Below are 24779 nucleotides of genomic sequence, written 5' to 3'. Positions count from 1 at the left end.
ATGAATCACGCACACACACACATATGAAGAAACGAGACCTTATCGCCATATTTTTTTGCCCAGCTGACTTCACGCCAACGTGAAATTTTATTTTTCATAGAATTTGAGTCATAATCTAGGTGGCGAACACAAGGACAAAGGTACACATTCAATTTGTTTATTTATTATACAGAGTTTGAAAGAGGTTGAAAAATCAAATTACAGACGGAATTGTTATTTTATATTTATAACCAATCCTAAATACAGGGGAATGAATAATATTCCATACAAATACATACATTAGAAAAAAACTGTACAAACACGAACGCGATAATATGCGCATTCGCTTTTTCAAAAACAAACTTCAACGAAACATACTACGGCTACTATATATTTTCTAACCTGTTCCTTGACATCACACCCTTAGTATATACCACAACATCTTCTCCAGCACTTTCCCGACCGTGTATCGAAGACGACGACGTTTCATCTAACACCTCAAAGCTTTTAAATTTAGCTAACAAGTTTTTCATATATAAATCTTCCACACACCTCTCCTCCAACAGGGATAAATTCTTTTTCATTATAGCCAACGCAGCATATTTTACCAATTTTGCTCATTCATCACTGAATGTAGCTAACACAGGTAAATATTGATTCAACCAAGTCGTATTAACCAGTCCGCTCTGACCGATGCCAGCGGGAAAGATAACATATTTGGCATAGTCATACGATGATTTAAATAATTCTTCCTTCAATTTCTTGACCGAACAAAAGAAAAAAGTGATTGAACCTCATCTGTTTGGTATCTCTGCCCAAAACGATCGGCGTGATCTTCATCTTTGGAATAAGCCACGCTCTTTTGCGCGTATTCATTATCTTCAATGGGGCACCAATACCGTATTGTGTTAATAAGGTAGCTATGGTGGGTAGATCAAACTTCTTCGTCGCATTCCCAAGATGTGATATTTTTCAGGTCTTTTCACAATGGCGGACCCTTCAATACCCCTATCACGAAGACAGGCATATGAGGTGCACCAGTGCGAGAATATCGAAAACCTGCCAATTCGGCATATGGATAAGCTCGAATGACGTCCGCCACAACACCGTAATTCCTGCATGTCACACAGTTAGTGGCCACTACTAGACACATATTCCTCTTCCTGAACTTATTTTTCGGACAAGTTCCCGAAAATTAACTTACAAGAGGAGGCTGATGAAGCCATGGCGAGAGTTCACGTCTTGATGTGACAATCCTTCAAGAGATAATGAACTACGAAAGCCCCGCTACCCAAGACCCCTTTATCACAATCACTGATTACAAACCTGTTGTGACGAAGCATCAAGCCGTCTCCCAGCAATGATTCAGACTAACATGAATAACAAGTCTATCATTTCCCTCACCCCAAAGGTCATCCACACATGACTCATTTTATCAAAATCAGTATCACTCCAGTCATGTTTCTCGCAGACACGAATAAACAAGCCTTATCATTTCCTCACAACAAAGGCCGTCCACACACACACACACACACCACACACACATACACACACAACACACACACACACACACACATATGACTCATATATAAAACTTCCACACATCTTTCCTCCAATGGGGATAAATTCTATCGCTACAAGCGTGAACTTCATCTTTGGAATACAATACTTCATCGAAAACATCATATGTCACACCTGATTATTACTTCCCAACTGTACACCATAAATACAACCGACAAGGGAAAATTGATGTTATTCCTTACCCAAAGTGTATAGAGTAAGTGCAACACAACCCTCCGTCCCTACAAGTATTTCTCTTGACCGAAACGTCATTTCCCTTCGTCACTATTCAGTAAGTAGCATATAAAACACTTTCCATTTACTTGAAACATAGAGTATAGTAAATATTAAAAACAGCAATAAGATTCATCTGTATATGGAATAGATATTCTTATAAAATAATGTACCCGTTGAAAGAAGCGGAATATATAAAACAGTCATTATTCCTCCCTTTCAGATATGGGAAATAACTCTAGTAGTGAACTGTCAGCCGACGAAGTAGCCACTCAAGTCAGACACCATTACTATTATGGTGTTGGAGCCCCAAACTCATTTATTAGGAAGGTGAAAACGGGTCATGACCATGAAGCAGGAGAAGAAGAAGAAGAAGTAGCAGGAGATGCAACAACTACCACTGGCAGCCCACAACAGTGCAACCCCCGATCAACTTCGCCACCACCCACTACTGAAGGAAACGAGCAACCCGGTGAAGGTATGTAAAAACCGATGTGTTATATATTTATTTAATAATAGTTCCTGATTCCATAGAAAACACGCACTCTTTTTCTCCGTTCCCTGTTTTTTTTTTCCGTTCAAATGCATTATGGGTCATAGTAAAAAAAACACCTATATAATTATTCATAAGGATTTATATTTTGACCACATAAAGAGTTTACAAATTCAATACACTAATCGCTGTCAGACCGTCTCAGCACGCATCCCAATATAACTTCCACGTGTATCCTTATTTAACCTGAATATGCCGAAAAACGTTTAAGAGGAAACGACTAAGAGTCTTAGCAGATTAACACCGACGTTCATGGGCGAATGATCCTCCACAGCTCATCCTGAAATAAGTAAAAAAAGTTATGTGATTGAAGGTGTATGATACATATATAGAATATATCCTTAATAGAAGTGTAAATGGAGTAGTATATAAAATCAAAGAAAAAATATGCATTTACCTTAGTTGTTCAAGATGCGGAGACATTCTTGTACGTAATAGCACGTTTGACCCCCGACCTCCAATGTGAACATTTAAACTTTTTTCAAATATTTAAAATAATATCCCGTTATCCATTTATCATTACCTCCCAAACGAGTGAATGAGAATACATTTTGTATTAAGGATAATACTGCTTTCACACCACGGTGACTCACGCAATGAACAAAAAAACTAACGTAAAGACCGCACTTGTACGATTTATCAGGTTGTATTTGTTTTATTAGGCGATAGAGGTTATATTCGGGATGCGCATATATAAATTTAGAGAAGTCATTCGAATAAACTTTTGGATTTATACCGTAACTATCAAAAAGAAGAATTATAGTTTCTAGGTGATTTTCCACGTAAAAACATACCCAATGACCAACAATATTAATATCAGTAGACGAAGATAATGTATTAGATATAAAAAAAGGTTTAATTCTACTTTCTGGCAATGTCAATAATCCTACTTCATCCGAAGCGAACACACCTAAATATTTAACCCGGTCACCGAGTGAACCTTTTAAACTTATTTCAATTTCTTTTGTATCCATTCCATTTAACCCCTAACTCACACTGAATAACCCTATCCGCATCCACCGTTAAAATACCCTTGGTATCCCCAAAAAGTAAAAAAAAATAATGCAAGGGCTAGGCGTAGCCGTACCCAGCCTGATCGATATTCGCAGGTTTGCCGAAATTTCCATGGCATGGAATCTTCAACACTTCCACCACAAAAATTAAAGCAGTAAATAGCTCTACCATTTTTAAAACTATCATAAGTGATCAGATTATCACCGCCACCCCCTTATACTTTTCTGCGTCTCGTGATATAATTGCATGATGGTATTAGGGAAACTACAATGGAAATATTATATACCGTATTCCCAATTAACGGTATATGTATATTATTTAAATCGAAAGATTGAAAAATATCGACTATGGTCGCGTAATTTACCTGAAAATGTTTCAATATCACATTGCCAATCGTTTTTTTTCAGGTATACAACTGTTAAAAATAAGGCTGATCAATTAAAAATCGAATTTTCATTTTGCCCAATAACGTATGTGTATAAGTCTTATCAAATATATATTGTATAGGATTAACTGCTATCGCCCTCATTTAAAGCCGACATTGCGTTATAATGTGGGGTAACTCTATCGATCCATAATTTAGCCTTTTCTACATTGAACACATTTAAATGTCCGTCTGTGTGGGCGCCCATCAAACCCAGCTATTATTCGCTAATTCGAGCCTAAGTCTCAAATCAACTGAATCCAGTAAATACATGTCTATAGTCGCTATATCCAAAAGAAGTGGAAAATATGTATGCACGCCCCTCGTTTTAATGTCACCCATAACTTTCGTCTCCCACCTGCCGGTTTGACCGAAGGTACCGGCTGTAAATTGCCGAGTTACCCCGTGTGTTACATGATAGTCATCGTATAAAAATCCCGCCCGACCGGTGGTAGGTAATGTCGAGGGTTTTATCATTTTCAACATTTTTATATATGATTGATAGTTAAATACAGGACAGGATTCCACCAACTTTTCATTCAAAAAGGAAAACGGAACGGATTTAAATAATGTATTACTAATACCATTAACGACGGCCACGTGAAACATCATCCGCTAATTGCGCACCGTCCCTATCAATTGAGATATATATTCTAAAGCTATACTTGACAAATCTAAGAAAGAACCTGCCACACCATTCCAAATGTGAAATTCTATTATATTTTATCAGATAGAACTTGATTTATGGAAATATACAAGGTGTAAATCAGTCTTTCCTTTGAATTAATTGAAGTTTCAATAATTCTCCGTCTATTAACATCTGGGAACAATTCTGATATACCCGCAATATACGATGAAACAGGACTTGATTACCAGTTCCGGGTATGTTAGGAACTACGCTAGCCATATTTTGTGTTTATATAATTTTAGATGAAGGGTAGAACGAGTGCGTACCCGCCGAATGTCAATTGATGATGAGTTACAAAAGATCGTACACGTCCTTATTATATTTACTCCTAGATTTAACTCGTGTGCCCTTCCTCTTCCTCCGTTTTTTCTTTCCTCCCACACTCGACCGTCTAACTAAACGTTTCACTGTTTTCTTCCGTCTCGTTCTCCTTCTCCTTCCAGTACCGCTTAAAATTCGTTGTCCGTAGTTTTGAGGGCCCTTATACCATTTTCGTTTTATGGATTCTTTTAAAGGTAAACCGCTGTTTACCATATCAGATAACACAGATCTAACCGAATTCATTAACTGAAGTTTCGCGGCGTTAAATGAAAAGGAAGCACTTTCCGTGCAATACCACTTATGGCCGAAAAAAAACCGCTTCCCCTTCTTCTGCGGCCGGGATAGAAAACGGAAATATCCTCAAATCCCGCTCCTCTCCTTAATAAAGGTCTGATAAAAATAGTTTTTGTAAATTCCGCCTACTGAAGGAGGCGCGAATAACACTCTCATTTTACTGTTTATACTATTCCCAAACAATTTAAGTTGAGCTTGATTCGCAAGTTCTAGTTGACTCGAGGGTTGTTTCGATCACGAATAAGGAATGCCAAGGGTGACATCGAGTTATATACTCACCTATTCATCTAATTTTCCTCTAGGTTTTTATACGGAGCAGGCAAGTAACACTCGAGTCTTTAGTGAAATGTAAAAGTGACCGTTTTGATCCGTGATAAGAATAGAAATCTGATCCAAGATGTTCGTGTTCAACAATTTGTAGACTGTATTATGTATTCCTTTTCCTCTACCACTTGCTAAAGTAAAACAGTCCAATATATTTACTAGTCTCCCGCCAAAAATCGTCGGTTGAACTATATCCGTATACACATATATATAATCTACCCCACAATTATCAGGTAGAGAATCAAGGGAAACGTGTTCATTCAGTTCACGCCCGCCATATATTTCATAACCGGTATTAATATGAAAACCTAATAATTTCGCGGCTTTTCCGCTAAATTTGACGTATATACTTTTAACGTCCCCCGTTCTCAATTTCTCTCTCTTGATACGTGGTATAGTAATTCTTCTTAAATCTTCATCCCAATGAAATATACCGTTACTATTAAAATAATTATGAAATTATCACCGTAATAAACTTTTAAGTAATCACTACACGTTCCTTATTAAGAGCTCTCACGAGTCTCTTCATATCCCCCGCTAACATGCCATTCTCGGTCTATACAAATATGTTGCCTATCACGTTTATGACGCTCTGTAATAAATTCGAGAGTGAATAAATCATCTTTGGATAATATAGCGTAATAACTCCCCGGGAACATGATCGAAGCTAAACCTACTTCATATTCAACCCCATTAGGTAATAATATAGGTGTAGGTAATCTATTGGCAAATTTCGAAGGTGTATTTTTGGTATACGTGTCTAAACAGCCGAGACTGCTCAAATATATAGTGTGTTCACCAGCCATGTCGGTTAAATACTACGACGGGTATATGTCACGTATGGTATTTATAAGAAAAGTTCGATAGCGTTTTATCTAGGTCTTATATGCAGACTGCACGATAGAACCCCATTTTCAGTAAACATTATTTCTTCACCGTTCTGATCTGAGACATCGATAGTAATGTAATCCAATACGTCAATGGTATTTAAAGGTTTATAAATGGCATTATGCGGACCTTACCACATGCACATCCTAACGTGAAGCAGTCTAAGAGATTAACCATTTTATCACCCAAGATGGTAGGTTGAACGATACCCGAATACAGGTAAACAAACGTATTCAACGCCCTGCTGGAATATATTTCTACTGTGATGAGGTCTCAACGCACCCGAACTGTATATTAAATACCTGACTTTTTCATTGAAACCAAACATATTAGCTGCTTTAGCACTGAGTTTAATCGTAATTGAATCAATCATATCAACTTTGGCTGCTCCTGCATCGATATGTGGAATGCTCATTCTCTTCGTGTCATCATTCCATGAGAATAAACCGTCCCTGCGGATAGCTCCGCGAATATGTTCTCCGTAAAATTCAGATAATTGTTCAATAATTTCCGTATTAAACGCTCTAGTCATGACATTCATATCACCACCAACAAACCCGAAATGGACTTATAAATATACGTGTAAATGCGTTTCCCATCTGACTCATTATAGATCGCGTTAAATTGAATAGTAAAATCAACGTCTCCTGGTTTAATAGCGTAATATAATTTCGGGAGAATGACTCCCACTAGCCCCACTTCATATTCCACTCCTTTCGGTAATGATATAGGGCGGCGGCTAACCTATTGGTAAATTTACACGCCCGATTTCTGGAAATGTACCTATACAGGCATTGCTATTCACGTATATGATGTGATCGCCACACATGTTGAATGTAGACTGTATGACTAACAATGGGCATCGGGTTTATAATATATGTACATAAAAACCTCCACGTTCATGTTATGTCACACCTTATTCATGAATTTGTTATCACACAGATTGTCACGTCATTCAAGAAAATGTCCAAGCCTCTAACCGCCATGATGAATCATCCTCACCACCCTCCGATCCAGGTAAATATTATTATTATTATTATTATTTTTTTTTTTTTTTTTTTTTTTTTTTGCTCTATCACAGTCCTCCAATTCGACTGGGTGGTATTTATAGTGTGGGGTTCCGGGTTGCATCCTGCCTCCTTAGGAGTCCATCACTTTTCTTACTATGTGTGCCGGTTTCTAGGATCACCATCTTCTCTGCATGAGACCTGGAGCTCTTCAGCCTCTAGTTTTTTCTAGATTCCTTTTCAGGGGTATCTTGGGATCGTGCCTAGTGCTCCTATGATTATTTGGGTACGGTTTCCACTGGCATATCCCATATCCTTCTTATTTTCTATTTTCAGATCTTGATACTTATCCATTTTTTCCCTCTCTTTCTCTTCAACTCTGGTGTCCCATGGTATTGCGACATCAATGAGTGATACTTTCTTCTTGACTTTGTCAATCAACGTCACGTCTGGTCTATTTGCACGTATCACCCTATCCGTTCTGATACCATAGTCCCAGAGGATCTTTGCCTGATCGTTTTCTATCACTCCCTCAGGTTGGTTGCTCGTACCACTTATTACTGCAAGGTAGCTGATGTTTCTTGCACAGGCTCCAGTGGAGGGCTTTTGCCACTGAATCATGCCTCTTTTTGTACTGGTTCTGTGCAAGTGCCGGGCATTCACTTGCTATGTGGTTTTATAGGTTTCATTTTTCGTATTGCACTTCCTACATATGGGAGAGATGTTATTTCCGTCTATCGTACTTTGAACATATCTGGTTCTTAGGGCCTGATCTTGTGCCGCTGTTATCATTCCTTCAGTTTCCTTCTTTATCTCTCCCCTCTGTAGCCATTGCCAATTGTCATCGCTGGCTAGTTCTTTAGTCTGTCTCATGTATTGTCCGTGCATTGGCTTGTTGTGCCAGTCCTCTGTTCTTTCTGTCTTTCTCCTGTCTCTGTATATTTCTGGGTCTTCGTCTACTTTTATTAGTCCTTCTTCCCATGCACTCTTTAGCCACTCGTCTTCACTGGTTTTCAGATATTGCCCCAGTGCTCTGTTTTCAATGTTGACGCAGTCCTCTATACTTAGTAGTCCTCTCCCTCCTTCCTTTCGCCTGTTTATGTATATTATTATTATTATTACTATTATTATTATTATTATTATTATTATTATTATTATTATTACTATTATTGCAGTTTTTGCAGTTATTATTATTATTATTATTATAATTACACGTTGCACTCCGGTGCTTATTTAAAATTATCTTTACAGATCCCTTCGCTGAAGACTTCCCATTAGATGAATTTGATTTGAGTGGGGAAAAAAAAGTAAATAATAATGAAGCATAATAATAATAATGAAGCATCGCGCGTTGGTGGAGGTGTAGGAACCAGAAGGGGATCTTCACTCACGAGGGAAAGAACGGAGGGTAATAAGGTAGTGAGTATCATTCATTATGCGGCCGCAGTAGGGTCACACATTGACCGTGGCAATGAAGTTAAGTAGTATCATACCCGATTACGCGAAGATGTGCACAGTAACTTCCTCGAAAGAGGTATTCGATCGGCTATGCTATACTTGTGCGTTATTATCACCAGCGTGAGGATGCTAGGCGACATGAATGAAAAAAGTGCTTTCTATGTATGTACTCCACCCACCCTACTACGATTGACTCGATCTATGACTCCCTGGAGGAGGCTATTGAGTTTATAGCTAATAACTTGGAAGAAAGACTCAACCGTACTGAGGGTTCGGGTTGGTGTATGACCTCGCTAGATAGGGTTGAACTTCATATCACGCGGCGTGAGTTAGTGAATATTAATAACTTCCAGGTGTATCCCAAGGGAGTCGCGGTAGTGATCAGGTTATCAATATTCAGTCGGGTACAACTGTGTCGTTACAGCGTTAGAAGCGTACGTTGTACTGCGAGATAACCCTCCCACACGTATTAACAACCTCCCTCTGTGTCTTAATGAGGAGGATGGGGAGGGGACAATTTAATATCAAACACTCGCCAGATATGCCGTTGACCCATGACTCTTTCAAACATTAGAAAAGGGGAATAACTCAACATATATCTGTATAAATTATGTGAATTATTCATGGGGAAACAGCGGAAAAAACATTGGACGGTACATCTAGCGAGGAAAGGTGGTAACCCCCAAAGCCCTCATTTGGTCACGTTGTTATTAATCACTGACGACCACGTCGCATTGATTAAAGATATGTTGGCATTCGTGAAGAAGTTCCGACACGGATTCAAGCAGGGGCGGGGGATTGAGCACGCGGGTGGTATGTGTACAATTGTTTGACTTTGTTTAATAGTTCCACCATCCGTGAGGCGCAACACACAGGCCTTGTACTGCTCGAACCACTGTCGAATACCCAGAACCCGGCCAATTTAAACAGTTTACTAAAGTTAAGCTCTGCTGCCAATCTCGCACATGGCTTTCCTGGATTTTGAGGCGTATAATATTCAACCGAAGACCGGAGAAGACGATCCGAGAATAGTATCTCGACAGAAAGCTTTCGCTTACTGCTACGTGATCGTTGACGGTAGAACGGGGGTAATATTGTACCCATAGACTAAGTCACGGAGAGAAATTGCGTTGATGATTGTGTTTTTCAGAACATGAACCGGGACTGGGCGTTATTGCGTGAACAATGCGTGCGTATCCTTTACATATGAGTCCTGAATCCGCCCGTAAGTTTGAAGCGAGCACTCCATTGCGGAGGATGTAACGTCGAATTCAAGGCTGGAGTCACGAAAATGCGACATCACGCTCATTTTGTGGCACGGGACAACTTTGTGTGTGCACTGTGTCAACAGTGTAATTTGAATATGCAATTTAAGGAGCCAACTTTAACAGTGTTCGTACACAATTTGTCATATGACATCGCCCTGGTCTTGAAAGAGGCGGGGGCTCAGCATGATTTTGAAATTCTGAAACGCGAGGGTAGTAAATTTTACTCGGCCAGATCGGGCAATCTGAGATTCGTGGATAGCAACAACGTGATTAGGGGGACCCTTTCTAGTCTCGCCTCGAGTATATCAAACAGAAAGGTTCCCTCGAAATCGCACGTCTTGTTAACCCAGTATTCTCGGGATTGTCTCGATTTAGTTTGGGTACGGGTAAACAGTACTACCCTTATGATTATGTGACGGGCTCATACCTGCGAAAGCCCGGCATCCCTTCTCGAGAGTGTTTCGATTCGGAACTTACGGGAGAAACCCTTTCCAGCGGGGGCTATGCACACGTGGTCAAGGTTTGGAACGCCGCTAATTGCACCAATCTTCTAGATTATACCGTTTTGTATTTGTTAATGGATGTGGGATTATTAGCGGACGTTTATTTAGCTTGGAGGAAGGCTGCCATGGTGCAATTCGGACTAGACCCTGCCCGTTACCTGACTTCTACCTCTCTCTCACTCGATGCTTTCCTATATTCCTCTAAAATTCGTCTCCCCCTCATTTCGAATGGTGAACTCTATCATTAATTTGTAAAAACATCCGCGGCGGTTTTTGTAGTCTAGTTCGAAGGCAATGCGTAGCTAATAATCCAGAGTTAAATCCCAGTTTTAGGGTGGGTGATCCTCAATCGTACATATTATACGTTGACTTCACCAGTTTGTATCCCACAGTCATGAGTAAATACAAAATGCCCTCGGGTGAAATAACTGAACTTTCCCCTGTCGAATTAGAAAGTTTTGTCGCTAGCGATATTACCGCCATTGATTCACAGGGTGAATACGGTTATTTTATACTGCTCGATACCAAACCAGTTAGACGGGATGTTGCTCTACAGACGGACGATCTCCCTCTCGCCATTCATCACATGAATGTTACCCTCACCAGGATCTATCGCCCTATAGTAAAACCAAATAATGAATAAGTTCAAGGTGAAGCTACCCAAGAAAAATGTTAAGTTGACGGGTACGCATTTACCCATGCGTAATCACTTGATCTGTCTTCCGTTATTACAAACGTTGATAAGGCTCGGTCTCGAAGTTGATGTAATAAGGAAAGTGTACAAATTCAAACAGGATTTTTATTTGAGGGAATGATATTCTGGAGATGCCGAAAAAGGCGTGCTAAAGAGACCGATCCGGACAAGAGGAACACCATCAAAATCATAATAATGTGGTCTTTTCGGTGTCACTATTAAAAAGTTCATTGAATTATTCTACCCGAACTGTCGTCACCACCGGTGAAGCCTCTCTTCTCAGGAATGTGTCCAAACACACGTACAAGTCTTTGGAAAAAACTGGGTAACGACAGGTACATTGTAAACCATTGCAAAGAGTCTGTTATGGCTGAATCCCCGATTTATATCGGTTTCAGTATACTAGACATGGCGAAGGATATGATGTATCGGTTCTATTACGACGTTCTTCGAAAGCAGTATGGACACCGAGTTCAGCTCCTTTATACCGACACTGACAGCTTGATCTTTCCCTGGTGACTGATAACCTCAATCGGGAACTGAAGGGTGTGCTCAAACCCTACATGGATTTGAGTAATTTCCCCAAAACTCACGAATTGTATGATGAGTCACGTAATGGGGGAACTCGGGTTAGTGAAGGTTGAAACGGGGGCTGAACTCATGATGGGAAGGGTTTATCGGCGTTTAAACCTAAAGTTTATTCGTATCTGACGGAAACTAGTCGTAGTAACACCTTGAAAGGTGTACAAAGATGCCGGCAAAAGACCATTCCACATGACCAGTATCGAGCTGTAATCGAAAAGAATGAGATTACTTATACTCGTGTGCACAATTTGCAAAGAGTAGGAGGCACGATGTGTCCATACGAGCCAGCGAAAGGTATCTCTCTGTCCTTTAGAGGACAAGAGATATTATGTGACACCTTATAAATCGTTGGCGTATGGACATCCAGACATTGGGGTGGAAGAGGGTATAGCGGAGGAGGAGGGGGAGGGGGAGGGGGAGGGGGAGGAGGAGGAGGAGGATCTAGAGAGGGTAGTGGTGGCGCCGGTAGTTGCGGCAATCTCTCCAATTTTAAATATTCCCGCTCCTAGCACCTCGAGAATTCCTACTCCTCCTATTCCTCCGACCCTACATCCATCACGTCATTTCCCACGGGTGAAAGGATGTTCAAAACGTCGAAGAGAGAATAGTAAAATATACAATGTTAATTCCTCTCTCTCTTCGACGTCTTTGACTTCTCCTCGACGGGAAATGGTTTCACCCTCTCCTCCAGTTAAACGGGGGCGTATCACACCTTGACCGGGTGTCATAGTTTGTATATTTTACTATATATTTTATCTTATATTCATATATTTTAATATATTATATTGTATAACTGGTATATTATATAATCATATACACAGTTAGTTTTTATATTTGAATTATTATATTTAATTTTTTTTATTATAGTTTGCATTTTTACTTTACGTTCTATTTTTATATTGTAGGAAAAACCTGTATGTATTTCATTATGGAAAATTAAACAAATATTATTGCCGTCAACTTCCATTCACCTAATTATTATTAAGGCTTGTATATAAAAAAGGAGCGCGTAAAGTACACAACTATAGTCTTAAACGCGCTAACATCATGGCCGCGACAGTCCCTTCCCTGGGCAGTTGTTAGACCCGTTCGCTAATCCCGCTCGTATTATCATCGCGGGGTTTTAGTAACAGTGGCAAGTCAGTCCTATGTCAAAAAATCATTGAACTCTATGAAACGCATTTCCAATACATTTTATATTGCGGGGTATCTGAACACCCCCTCGAAACGCATCCTCAATAGGTCCCAATTTCTTTAAAGTATCCAAAGAAATTTTAAATAAAATCCCTTTGATTACACTGAAAAGGGGCAGACGGGGGTTAATAAAGGTCTATTATTCATACTCGATGATTGCTTCCTTGAGGCCAGTGATAATAAATTTGTCACCAACGCCTTCACAGCGGGACGTCTTCATCTATTTCAGTTATATTCATAACGCAGAATATGTTTCATTCGGGCAAGTTTAGTTAGAAGTATAAGCTTGAATTGCTCACATTATATTATTCTAATGAAAAATCGTGATTTTAGTCAAATTGAAACTTTAGTGGTCGGCAGTTATTCGGCCGTCAAAAAGCTTCAGCCTTTTCAGACATATATAAAAAGGCCCTATCACGTAACCGCTACGGTTATTTGTAGTAGACTTCGCTCCGTCAACACCTGAACTGTTACAGCTCCGAACTAATATTCTGGGTGAACCGGAATATCAAATAGCTTACCAATATGGATAAAGAACGGATAAAACTGCTAAAAACTTTGTACGGAGATGCCACGGGGTGTAGTAGTTTCAGCGGGTGGTACTCTTTATTCAGAGTAGCGAAAAATCTGAATAGCCAAATTAACTCGTGAAAATGTTAAAGAATTCTTACGTGGGCAAAAGTCTTACACACTGCATAAGTCACTCGAAAAAAATTCCCCAGAAGAAAAATCATATCACCCAAACCGAGAGTAATAGCGAGCACCGATTTAGCTGATATGTCCAAATTAGCTCGGTATAATAATGGGTTTAAATATTTGCTAGTCTTTATTGACGTGTTTTCCAGATATCTACAAATTGTTCCCTTGAAAAAGAAGGATGGTGTTACTATGCGTCGCGCTTTGAAGAAGGTTATCGAATCTACCGAATTTTTGGGAATTTCACGTTTGAATAGCGATGAGGGTAGGGAATATTATAACAAACACGTCAGGGAATATCTAGATAGTAAAAATATAAAATTATATAGCGTTTATTCGAGAGAAATAAAATCCTCTATAGCTGAAAGAGTCATAAGGACTATTAAGGGTCGTATATATAGATATCTCACACATAAGAATACCTTAAAATACATTAACGTCTTGCGCGACATTGTTCAGAGTTATAATCATACCCCCCATAGAAGTTTGGGTCGCACCCCGCAAGAGGTTCACGCATTAACGGATAGAGATGACATTGAACGTCAATTCTCGAGCATGTATAAAAAGGCTGTTCTCATTAATCCTCCCGCCATTTCGCTCTTGAATGTTGGAGACGTTGTACGTATTGCCGATGGAGCGTCGCAACGCAATTTTTAGGAGGGGAGATATACAATCAAAATACATCTGGAAATTTTTAAAATCCGAAAAGTGGATACAAGGCAAAAATCCGGTCGTATACTTCTTGGAAGATTTAGCGGGTGAAGAATAAAGGGCGTATTTTATCGTGAAGAATTAATTCGCACAAATCTACCAGAAACGTATGATATCACTATTCTGGGAAGGAGGAGGAAAGATAATAAAAACTCAATATTACGTTCATTGGAAAGGTTATCCGAGTCAATTCAATTCCTGGGTTGATGAGTCTCAAATTGTACGGATATGAACCGTAAGCAACCTTTAATACGTAAAAATAAAAACTTTATTTTATTCATCTCTGTTTTATCACCCAGTGAAAGAAGTAAAGTTATTCCCATCTTAAACGGTGGTTTGGTGTCTACTCTCTCGGAAATTTTTAGAAATTTTCTTTGTGGTAATCTAACTCAAGATAAGAAGTTTATTAAACACTTAAGAAATTGTAGACGAGAATTCATCTTGTGTCCTTGAAAACAAACGTCCATATCTAAGAAGAAAAATATACTGAAAAGTCGTAAAGGGGGACTATTCTATCGGTTTTATTGCCTATTGCTGCGAGTTTGGTGAGGGAGTCTTTTTAATTGAAAATGAAGGAGTTTTACGTTATCCCTGCCATTACCTATGAGAGGTTAATGAATAGAAAAGAGGTTTGTATGGTGATATTAATAACCTAGAGTACTGGCAAGTTGGATACGGCAGCTGTTAGTAGTAGTGGACACGTCTCCCTTAATATCCAAAAACCACCTATGCCGGCTATATCGCTCACGGGACCTCCTCTCCTCCTCCTCCCCTATAGAAAAATGTAGGTGCTTGTGACTGGAGGGGAGGATGGTGGTTAACGCCCCCATTACATTTGAAAACAATTAAGGGGACATGACTCGCAAAAAGAGCAATCCCGATTTAACAGGTATTATTCCGATATTTTTAAAGAACCCCAAAAGTCATACGTTACGGCTTTTGTTAAGCACTTACAAGATTCTAACACGGTTGAATGGAATGAAGAAGGAGATTTAACTCATCCGCTCGCAGGTTATAATATTTTAGATATAGCTCGAGAATTTCAAGGGAATAAAAAAAACCCACGTTGATAATATTTCGAATTATCGCTACTTCATTGAAATGGCGGGGGTTAAAGATTGGCTGTTAAAGGAATATAGCCATTAAAAGCAAATCGAAACGTGGCGAAATATGGGGAGGGGAAAAAGGGAGGTGGAGGGGGAGAAGGAGGAGGAGGAGGAGGAGGAGGGGGTGGGAAGGTGAGGGCGGGACATGCGAAAAACAAGATGGCGAGTGTGGGGGTGGCTTATTAACATTTTAGGAATAATGATATCGGAGCTGTTTAGTCACGTGATACTGATTTTGATAAAATGAGTCATGCGTGGATGACTTGAAGGATTGTCCACATCAAGACGTGAACTCTCGCCATGGCTTCATCAACCTCTTCGCACAAGTTATTGTTGAAAAACTTGTTAGCTAAATTTAAAAGCTTTGAGGTGTTAGATGAAAACGTCGTCGTCTTCGATACACGGTCGGGGAAAGTGCTGGAGAAGATGTTTGTGGTATATACTAAGGGGGTGTGATGTCAAGGAACAGGTTAGAAAATCTATAGTAGCCGTAGTATGTTTCGTTTGAATATGTTTTTGAAAAAGCGAATGCGCATATTATCGCGTTCGTGGTTTGTACAGTTTTTTCTAATGTATGTATTTGTATGGAATATTAATTCATTCCCCTGTATTTAGGATTGGTTATAAATATAAAATAACAATTCCGTCTGTAATTTGATTTTTCAACCTCTTTCAAACTCTGTATAATAAATAAACAAAATTGAAATGTGTACCTTTGTCCTTGTGTTCGCCACCTAGATTATGACTCAAATTCTATGAAAAAATAAAATTTCACGTTGGCGTGAAGTCAGCTGGGCAAATATGGCGATAAGGTCTCGTTTCTTCATATGTGTGTGTGTGTGCGTGATTCATCATCAGATAACATTGACTCTGATATGGTTATTGGGGGAGATATCACATGTGGATGAAGTCAGTCGCCAAATATCCTTTTCTCATGATACTCTGCAATATCTAAGCAGCTGTGTGTATATATAAAACAAAATGTAACGGCTGAGAGAGAGAGGGAGAGGGAGGGAGGGAGGGAGGATGGGAGGGATGGAGGAGGGAGGGAGAGAGAGTATATTCGCAATATGCATATATAAATTTAGAGATTTTATAGGAGGAGGATGAGGTAAACGTCCCGGTTACTTTGAAAACAATTAAAGGGGACATGAGTCGCAAAAAACAGTGAACTGAGTCTATTTGGGGTCAGGGTGGGGTCAAGTTTTATTCCCGTAGAGTTACGTGACATCACAGGGGTAGAAGTGGAGTCAATTTGGGGTGGGGGTTGAAATGTTGGTTTTTATTCCCTGAGAGTTATGTTGACCGTCAAACAGGGGGGTAGGAAAAGGTGGAGTCAATTTGGGGTCAAGGGGGTTGAAAGAATGGTTTTCTCCCAGAGAGTTATGCTGACGTTCACAGGGGTAGAATAGTGGAGTCAATTTGGGGTGAGGGGTTGAAAAAAAGTGGTGGTTTTTATTTTACCGGGATCGGAAGTTACGTGACGTCACACAGGGGGTAGGAAAGGGGTGGAGTCCAATTGGGGTTCGGGGGTTGCAAAGAATTGGTTTTTTATTCCCAGCGAGTTCACGTGTGACGTCCAGTGGTAGGATTAGAATAGTGGAGTCCAATTTGGGGTGAGGGGTTGGAAAATGAAATTGGTTTTGGTTTTTTATTACCGGAAAGAGTTACGTGACGTCACAGGGGGTAGGAAAGGTGGAGGTCAATTTTGGGGTCAGGGGTTGGTTGAAAGAATGGTTTTTATGCCCAGATAGTTACGTGACGTCACAGGGGGTAGGAAAGGGGTGGAGTTCAAATTTGGGGTCAAGGGGTTGAAAGAAATTGGTTTTTTTATTCCCAGAGAGTTTACGTGACGTCACAGGGTAGAATAGTGGAGTCAATTTGGGGTGAGAGCCTTGAAATGTTGGGTTTTTTTATTCCCTTATAGGTTATGTGACGTCACAGGGGTAGAAAAGTGGAGTCGATTTGGGGTTAGGGGAGGCCACGCCCCCCTAATATGAGCTCATGTACGTACATGAGCTTGTAAGACAAATGGAGTCAATTTGGGGTCAGGGTGGCCACGCCCCCAGAATAGTGGAGGGTGAAAGGATGGTTTTATTCCCTTATAGTTATGTACGTCACAGGGGTAGAAAAGTGGAGTCAATTTGGGGTTAGGGGAGGCCCCCACGCCCCCCTAATATGAGTCTCATGTACGTACTGAGCTTGTAAGACAAATGGAGTCAATTATGAGCTCATGTACGTACATGAACTTATCATACATATGGAGTCAATTATGAGCTCATGTACGTACATGAGCTTATAATACAAATGGAGTCAATTTGGGGTCCAAGGGGTGGCCACGCCCCCCAGAATAGTGGAGGGTTGAAAAAGATGGTTTTATTCCCACCTTATAGTTATGTGACTCACAGGGGTAGAAAAGTGGAGTCGATTTGGGGTTAGGGGAGGCCACGCCCCCCTAATATGAGCTCATGTACGTACATGAGCTGTAAGACAAATGGAGTCAATTATGAGCTCATGTCGTACATGAACTTATCATACATATGGAGTCAATTATGAGCTCATGTACGTACATGAGCTTATAGTACAAATGGAGTCAATTTGGGGTCAGGGGTGGCCACGCCCCCCAGAATAGTGGAGTCTATATGGGGTCAGGGTGGCCACACCCCCCAGACAAGTGGAGTCTATATGGGGTCAGGGTGGCCACACCCCTTTTGGGGGTTTTGGGGGTTGTCCCGCCCCTTTTTAGGCCTCACGTACGTACATGAGCCAATCAGGAGGGGGGAGGGGGGTAGCCACGCCCCGTTGGGGGGGGTGGGGGGCGGGGCGGGGTGGGCGGGGCTAAAAGTGGAGTCTATATGGGGTCTTTTCCTCTACTGTCATCTTTATTGGCTGATCCAATAATTTTTAAAATCATCGATGTCCAAGCGGGAGCGACAGGTAATAGAGTGGTTCCGGATGCTGGATAGATCCGGAACCACTCTATTACCTGTCGCTCCCGCTTGGACATCGATGATTTTAAATTATTGGATGGCAGCCAATAAAGAATGACGAGCTTTTAACACTGAATCAATTTTAATCAAAAGAAAACTAATGTACCGACTTTAAATGCCCAGTCCTCGTCAGTTCAGCTGTTCATAGCCTAACCACTGTTTTGTTACATAGTTTTGTGTGTGGTTTTTTTTTTACTTTATTATTTTTTTTTCTCCCCACTCTGTCCTTCAGTCACCTTCTATTTTTTTACTCTCGGGGGTAGGTTGTCTCTCCACCTAGTGTTTTTTGTTGTACAATAATTTTTACATTTTAAATGTTTAGTGTTCAATTTTAAATTTTAAATATATACGGTGTTTTATCAGTGGACTTTAGTCTTGTATGTTTATATTTTTTTATCATTCCCAGCCTTGAAAATGCATCGAAGTGATGTGAAACGTCGGCAATAAATTATGTACTACGCTGAGACATGCCTTTACCTCTCCACCTTGTGATATCTGTAGGGCTTGAGCCTCCTTACTAGTCTTATATATACGTATATATATACATATATGTACATATATATATAATAATCAATAATCATCCAAAAAAAAGTCTATAATTCTAAGGAAAAAGAAACATGTGTGTCCATTTTCATATTACATATTCATAGTTGTAAGTCCTTACAGCTGGCACTCAAATAAATCGCTAATACAATTTTAGCCATCACTATCTTCAGCTAGACATCATTGTTCTTAGTGTACATTATTTATTTTTTATACATATTAACCTTAAAATTGGTTGACTAGGTGGTTTTAAAATGTATGCAGTGTTTCTTAATTTTTCAAATTCTTTTTTTAGGGGATTGGCTTATGGGCCAACGCATCCCCCCCCCCCCCCCCCCAACACGCATAAAAAGAAAAAAAAATGTCAGTGTGAAGTTTGTGTAAATTTCACATCGTAAGTACAGATATACAATAAAGTTAATAGGAAAATTATTACAATAACTTAATCAAAAGTAACAATGAAATCAATTTTAATCCATCTAATCCCTCTAATCTAATTCTCCCCACCTCAATGTTAACTATTGTATTTGAACTAGGTTTATTGATTTATGTTGAAAAAAAGAGTAAATAATAAAAGTGCGAAAAAGTTGCATTGACCAAATATCTATCTTGCTCTAACTATCTTTTATTTCAATAAATTCTTTCTCTGTATATTTATATGTATGTATATATAATCTGATGTTGGAATACTCATTACATCTATTTGCTCCTTAGAGTGAGGCTGGTTGTCTTTCTTTTTCGGGGTCCCGAACCTTTTTCACAGTTTCAGAGAACTCAGATGGCCTGACATCTGGTTGAACTAATTCACTACGTGAAATTATTACTACGCCAGAATTGGGCAAATAACGAACTGCTGGGCTCCTGATTGACAACTGACGATCATTTATGCTGTTTCTTGTTTACGGAACAGTTCTCCATAGGATAACACTTCAGTCATTGCGTGTTGACAAACTTAATAGAAATCTTTCATTTAATGGATTGATTATAGAATGTTCGTTCGGCTAACCTTTTCGACTTATGGCTGAGAGCATTTTTTCTCTGACAAAACACATGAAAATAACGAGATCTACCCAAAATTATGCACACTGCTTGTCTCATGTACTACTGACAAGCTAGATCGCCATCAAGTCTTGGTCGTTTCAACCAGAGGCCCTTCTCCAGCCTCCATGCCCAAACCCACACTCACACGCTCCTCGGAGTGAATTTTACTATCATTATTAATATTATCATAATAGTATATTTCAAAGGCTAGGGTACAAGCCAAGTCTTGGGGGGGGGGGGGGGGGGGCGGCATCAGTGTCTTGGGTGGGACAAGGGCACCCCTACCCACTCCCCAGCCCACCTTAAATGACGCCCATACCTGCTTCATTCAGTTCTTGTTGACTATAGCCACTGTTTGATTTCCATGTTTCTGTTTAGCCATTGCTTTTTTTTTATTGACATTGAAATTAATTTCACAATACGAAATCTCCCAATGATGCAAAGGACAAAACACATTTTTATATGACTCATAACTTGTCTTGTGTGCTATAGAAGTATAAAATTTTCTTATATGAATCATTTTAAATCAATAACATCAATGATTTAATTGTTTCGTTTTTATAAACCTTTCTTATCAGGTACACTGATAATGATAATAAACAACGGTGTGCAACACCTATGGTAAAATTTCATCAGGTGCTGGTCTTGTGACATATCATCATCCTGCTGTTTACTGACATTGCTTGCAGAGACTCCTGCAGAAGTTACTCACCAGCTTCCAGCGAACACAGCATTAGTAGTCAACTTTCTGTTAGGGTACTTGAACCAGTCCCTAACTCATTTCAGAGGAGACCCTGTCAATCAACAGCTCATGAACTCCACTGTATTTGGCGACCACCCAACCTGTCATGTTGGAGGTCCATCCGCTATGGTCATTGATCTCGCATATGAACACCTGTTTATATCGTCTGATGATCTAGTTAATCCCTATTTCTTTGTTGGTTGGACTACAGGACATGATTTTAATTCACCGCTGTGTATTTCAGATGCTTTTGAAGTCTCTATTCATCGCTGCCATCTTTCTTATCCATGACGCCTAACCGATGGACTTTTTTATTCACTAGAAAGTCCCGTTAATATGTTCGTCATGAAAAAGATAAACAGGTAAACGCCAGACAAAAGGGAGAATGGCCTACATTCCACTGGCTTGCACTTTAAGTTTAGTGAAAACAGATTTTCTGATCTAGGATCTAGACATCTTTGCCATCATCATTTTTATGCCACACTGCTGAAAGTTTGATGCATGGAGCTATAAACATGGAATGGACACGCACGAAATCGCCGTGCTCAGCATGCCACCATTGCATGGTGTGGAGAGAGCTTTGCTATGGCGCCAGCTGTGTAACTTGTCCCATGTCAATCAGAGTTGGACCAAACTCCGATTCTAATACTTGGTCCTGGAGATGTGATGTGCAAGCTCTGCCCATGCAGAACCGCATGTTGGAGACATCCTTTGGTATAGATAATCACTGCTTTGATGTGATTCGTCTGACTGTGGGGATTTACTTTGATTTACACTATTATATGTAGCCAGGCTCCACAGTCAGACATTGCAGGTAGAAGCATTCTCCAGAAATGCAACAAACTTGTTCTCTTCAAGGGGCAGTAATTTTCAGTGTTACTACTTCAGCTTTTGTACGTATAGCATAAAATTGTCTACAAAATCGTCATATTGGAGTGTAATCTGTTACTTTTCCTTGACACTACCTTGTCATCTATGACATTTGTTGCATTATGTTAAAGTAAATTTAGTAATATACATTATTCTATCAAGTAATCGCTATTTACCTGATAATACATTTAAAATAGACTTAAAATTATTAATAGCATTAATAAGCTGACATTAATAAGTGATCTGTAAAGATAAATTAGTTTTATCAACAAGTGTGTTTCTTTTTGTAATAATGACTGATATAAGTAAGCAATAAGTATAAGTCAACATACTTACAATTTAAGTCCATTGTGTCATAATGATAGGGTTAATCCCTAGGTGACAAAGACTAGATAGCAAGGTAATAAGACCTAGGTAGTCGTAAAATTCAAAGTACAGTATAAAGACTTTGATACTTAGAATGATATTAAATATAAGGAGTTCAACAGGCTTTAATGGTAAAGTTTATTACACAATGCCATGGCAAAGACATGAAATCACTCAGTCTCAGCACATGGCATGCATGATTATTTCTATTGTATGAGACATATGCGTGCTTCATTGGTTAATTGGAAAGTGCTTTTCAAGAGCTTTTAACCGATGATAAATTTATCAAAATTTATATTAAAGAATTTGGAACAGTAGAATAAAACAGCGAACCCAGGTAAAATGCATATCTGGATATTTTTACTTATAACACTGCAGCGCCGTATTTTCTACATGCTTAATTATATGCATTTAAGATTGATTTTGAAAAGCTTTCCAATGAGCTATATTTATTAAAATCGGTGGAAAATTAAGGACGACATCATTGGAAAAGCGTCTGCAAGATGATGCTTTAATTGCTTAATTCAGCGTCATCTCCACCTTTTCCTATGGCGCCGCGCAGTGACAATCGGCGTCAATACATTTTATCCGCACATGTCCATTCCATGTTAATAGTTCCTTGGTTTGATGGATTCTAAGAAGACTGATATTACTGCTACCCCAGACATTACAAGGATCAAATCATGCATCCGCTTAACTAATATAGGCTTTTTTTCATGCCAATGTTCTTTAGAATATTCAAGCTTTGCTTAATGTGTCCTTGGAGAAAATTTCCAAAGGTAAATCCCCCATCAAAAGCTTATAATTGATGAAATTTTCGCAGCTTGGAACTCTCCAAGGTACAAAAAAGTTTCTTTCAGGGAATATGTCTCCACTAGGGGGCTTACTTCATGATTAAGTTTCTTATGAGCAACTTAAAGGCTGATGAACTTAAACTATATAGAACTCAAAGTCTGATAGTAGAACTATGATACTGGGTTGTTCTGGAATCTATAATTTACCAAGAACCATGAGTGGCATCTCCGAAGATAATAATTTACTCAGCCATAGTGAAGCAGTTGTCAATATCTGTCTTCACCCTTTCCCTAATAATAAATGGATTATGTAAAAAATTGCTCAATAGACTTTCACTGATTACTTTATGGATAAAAAATCTTGTCTTTACAGAAACATGGAGAGAAAACACAATCGAATACAGACGGTAAAGTTGCAGTACAGTCCCTGAAGTCTGGTGAGTTTCCAAAACTAGAGCAGTGTAAGGGCATGAGGGTTATGACTTTGATCACTATTCATTCAAGAATTTCTTGTTAACAAGGAAAAATAAGTCATGCAACTGGGTTAGCTGTACAGAATTGTGATGATACTAACAACTATATCTTGTGCTGTTAGTTAAGTTTTAATATTATTATTCAGAAGAACCCTATCCATAAGAAACAAGGTCACGAGGGTCATTAACGAGAAATTTAAGCTTCCAAAGAATATGGTCTTCATTCGAAAGAAGTCCAGTTGTGTGAGGAATAATGGACCTCTGGTACTGAGAAGTTCGGCAGTGAGGCACATTTACATCATAGAGGTGCTGCTGTTCAACGAATCTGGTTGCTCTCGGCAGGGAAAGCAGATCAGAGATCAATTGTGAATGAAGGATCTCGATGGTCCAAAGTACAAATGTTAACAATAGAAAACAGAAATCTCTGTCAGAAGCAGACATCCACACTGGAGTATTCTAGTAGAGGAGGGACAAATGACATAAAACAGGTTGTATTGCTTTTATCAGTTATAAACATAACATGAGGCCTTACGAACAATACTTAATTTTTGTGTGGCATTTGCTGAGTTTCATTGATGTTTCTCACAAGTAAGATGTTTTATTTAAAAAAGAAAGAAAAAAAAAAGTTGGTTTTCCACTATGACTGGAGCTGTGCGGTATGTTATGGACTAAGCTACAGAGACGTTTGTAGGGTAGAATCACGCTACCCTATGCCTGGTTTTCAATATGACTTCGAAAACAATCACCGTTAAGTGACTTCTAGGGGCTCATACGAAGAATATGGTAATTTTCAGTTCAGTATAAGAACGAGTATCACTGATTAGATAAGATAAAGTTGTGACTACAGTAGTCGTGCAATAGTGAACGTCCAGAAACCAATAACTGAAATTGCCTGTAGCTGCAATTTCTCATAAATAAATCTCTAACACAAGCACCGAACATTACCTGCCGCATATGGCGCAAAGATGACTGATGTTAGGAGCAGAAGAATTCTCTTCATGATGCCTCCCTGAAATCGATTTTGGTTTTCAACACACGGTTCCTAATCATTCACTGAGCCAAAGTGAAGCGCATGATGATGGTTTGCCAGTTATCTAATCTTTCATCGAACTTGTTGAAGTTATCATCACTCATGTTTTTCCTCGCCATGTGTACAGTTCCCCCAGAAATTTCGATACAGCTACCTTCATCCATTAGTCACTATTGTATAAAAATGTTATGGTAACACTGCAGGTCTTTGTTGACCTATCCCCACGTGAATGGGTCTTCATATTGTAACAACAGTTGTGACTGGCTGGAGCAATTTATAAGCCCCGTTTCTTCATTTGAATTTTCTTTATTTACGTAAATCGCTGTATATAATGGCCTCATGATAATGTGGATATATTTACAAAGAAATGAGCTACAAAAATTATAAAAAGTTATTTATTGCCAGCTCTAAATTAACAAGCAAAGTAAA

The 24779-nt window shown here is 39.3% G+C and overlaps 2 protein-coding genes across 2 annotated transcripts in view; one reads left to right on the top strand and one right to left on the bottom strand.

Annotated features, from left to right (window-relative positions):
* LOC135215699 (uncharacterized) overlaps positions 1-24423 on the bottom strand; it is a 44069-nt gene extending 19646 nt beyond the window's left edge. Inside the window, exon 1 of the mRNA XM_064250655.1 lies at positions 24266-24423. Within this exon, the coding sequence (XP_064106725.1) occupies positions 24266-24320 (55 nt within the window). The 5' untranslated portion in view covers positions 24321-24423. The remainder of the gene's footprint in view (positions 1-24265) is intronic.
* Positions 1882-8614, top strand: LOC135215331 (uncharacterized). The gene is made up of 3 exons (XM_064249890.1): positions 1882-2251; positions 7222-7296; positions 8538-8614. Exons 1-3 carry the CDS (start codon positions 1999-2001, stop codon positions 8612-8614), a joined length of 405 nt encoding a protein of 134 aa, XP_064105960.1. The 5' UTR covers positions 1882-1998.
* Positions 24424-24779: the final 356 nt, after the last annotated feature.

The sequence above is a fragment of the Macrobrachium nipponense genome, chromosome 5 (genome assembly GCF_015104395.2).
Source record: "Macrobrachium nipponense isolate FS-2020 chromosome 5, ASM1510439v2, whole genome shotgun sequence".
Taxonomy (NCBI): Eukaryota; Metazoa; Arthropoda; class Malacostraca; order Decapoda; family Palaemonidae; genus Macrobrachium; species Macrobrachium nipponense.
The sequence above is the reverse complement of the archived record's forward strand: the minus strand, read 5'-3'. Positions and strand labels throughout refer to the sequence as shown.

Coding starts and splice junctions, on each gene's coding strand:
- LOC135215331 (XM_064249890.1), top strand. CDS start 1,999: ATGGGAAATAACTCTAGTAGTGAACTGTCAGCCGACGAAGTAGCCACT. Junction 2,252..7,221: donor AAACGAGCAACCCGGTGAAG/GTATGTAAAAAC, acceptor GTTATCACACAG/ATTGTCACGTCATTCAAGAA. Junction 7,297..8,537: donor CTCACCACCCTCCGATCCAG/GTAAATATTATT, acceptor TTATCTTTACAG/ATCCCTTCGCTGAAGACTTC.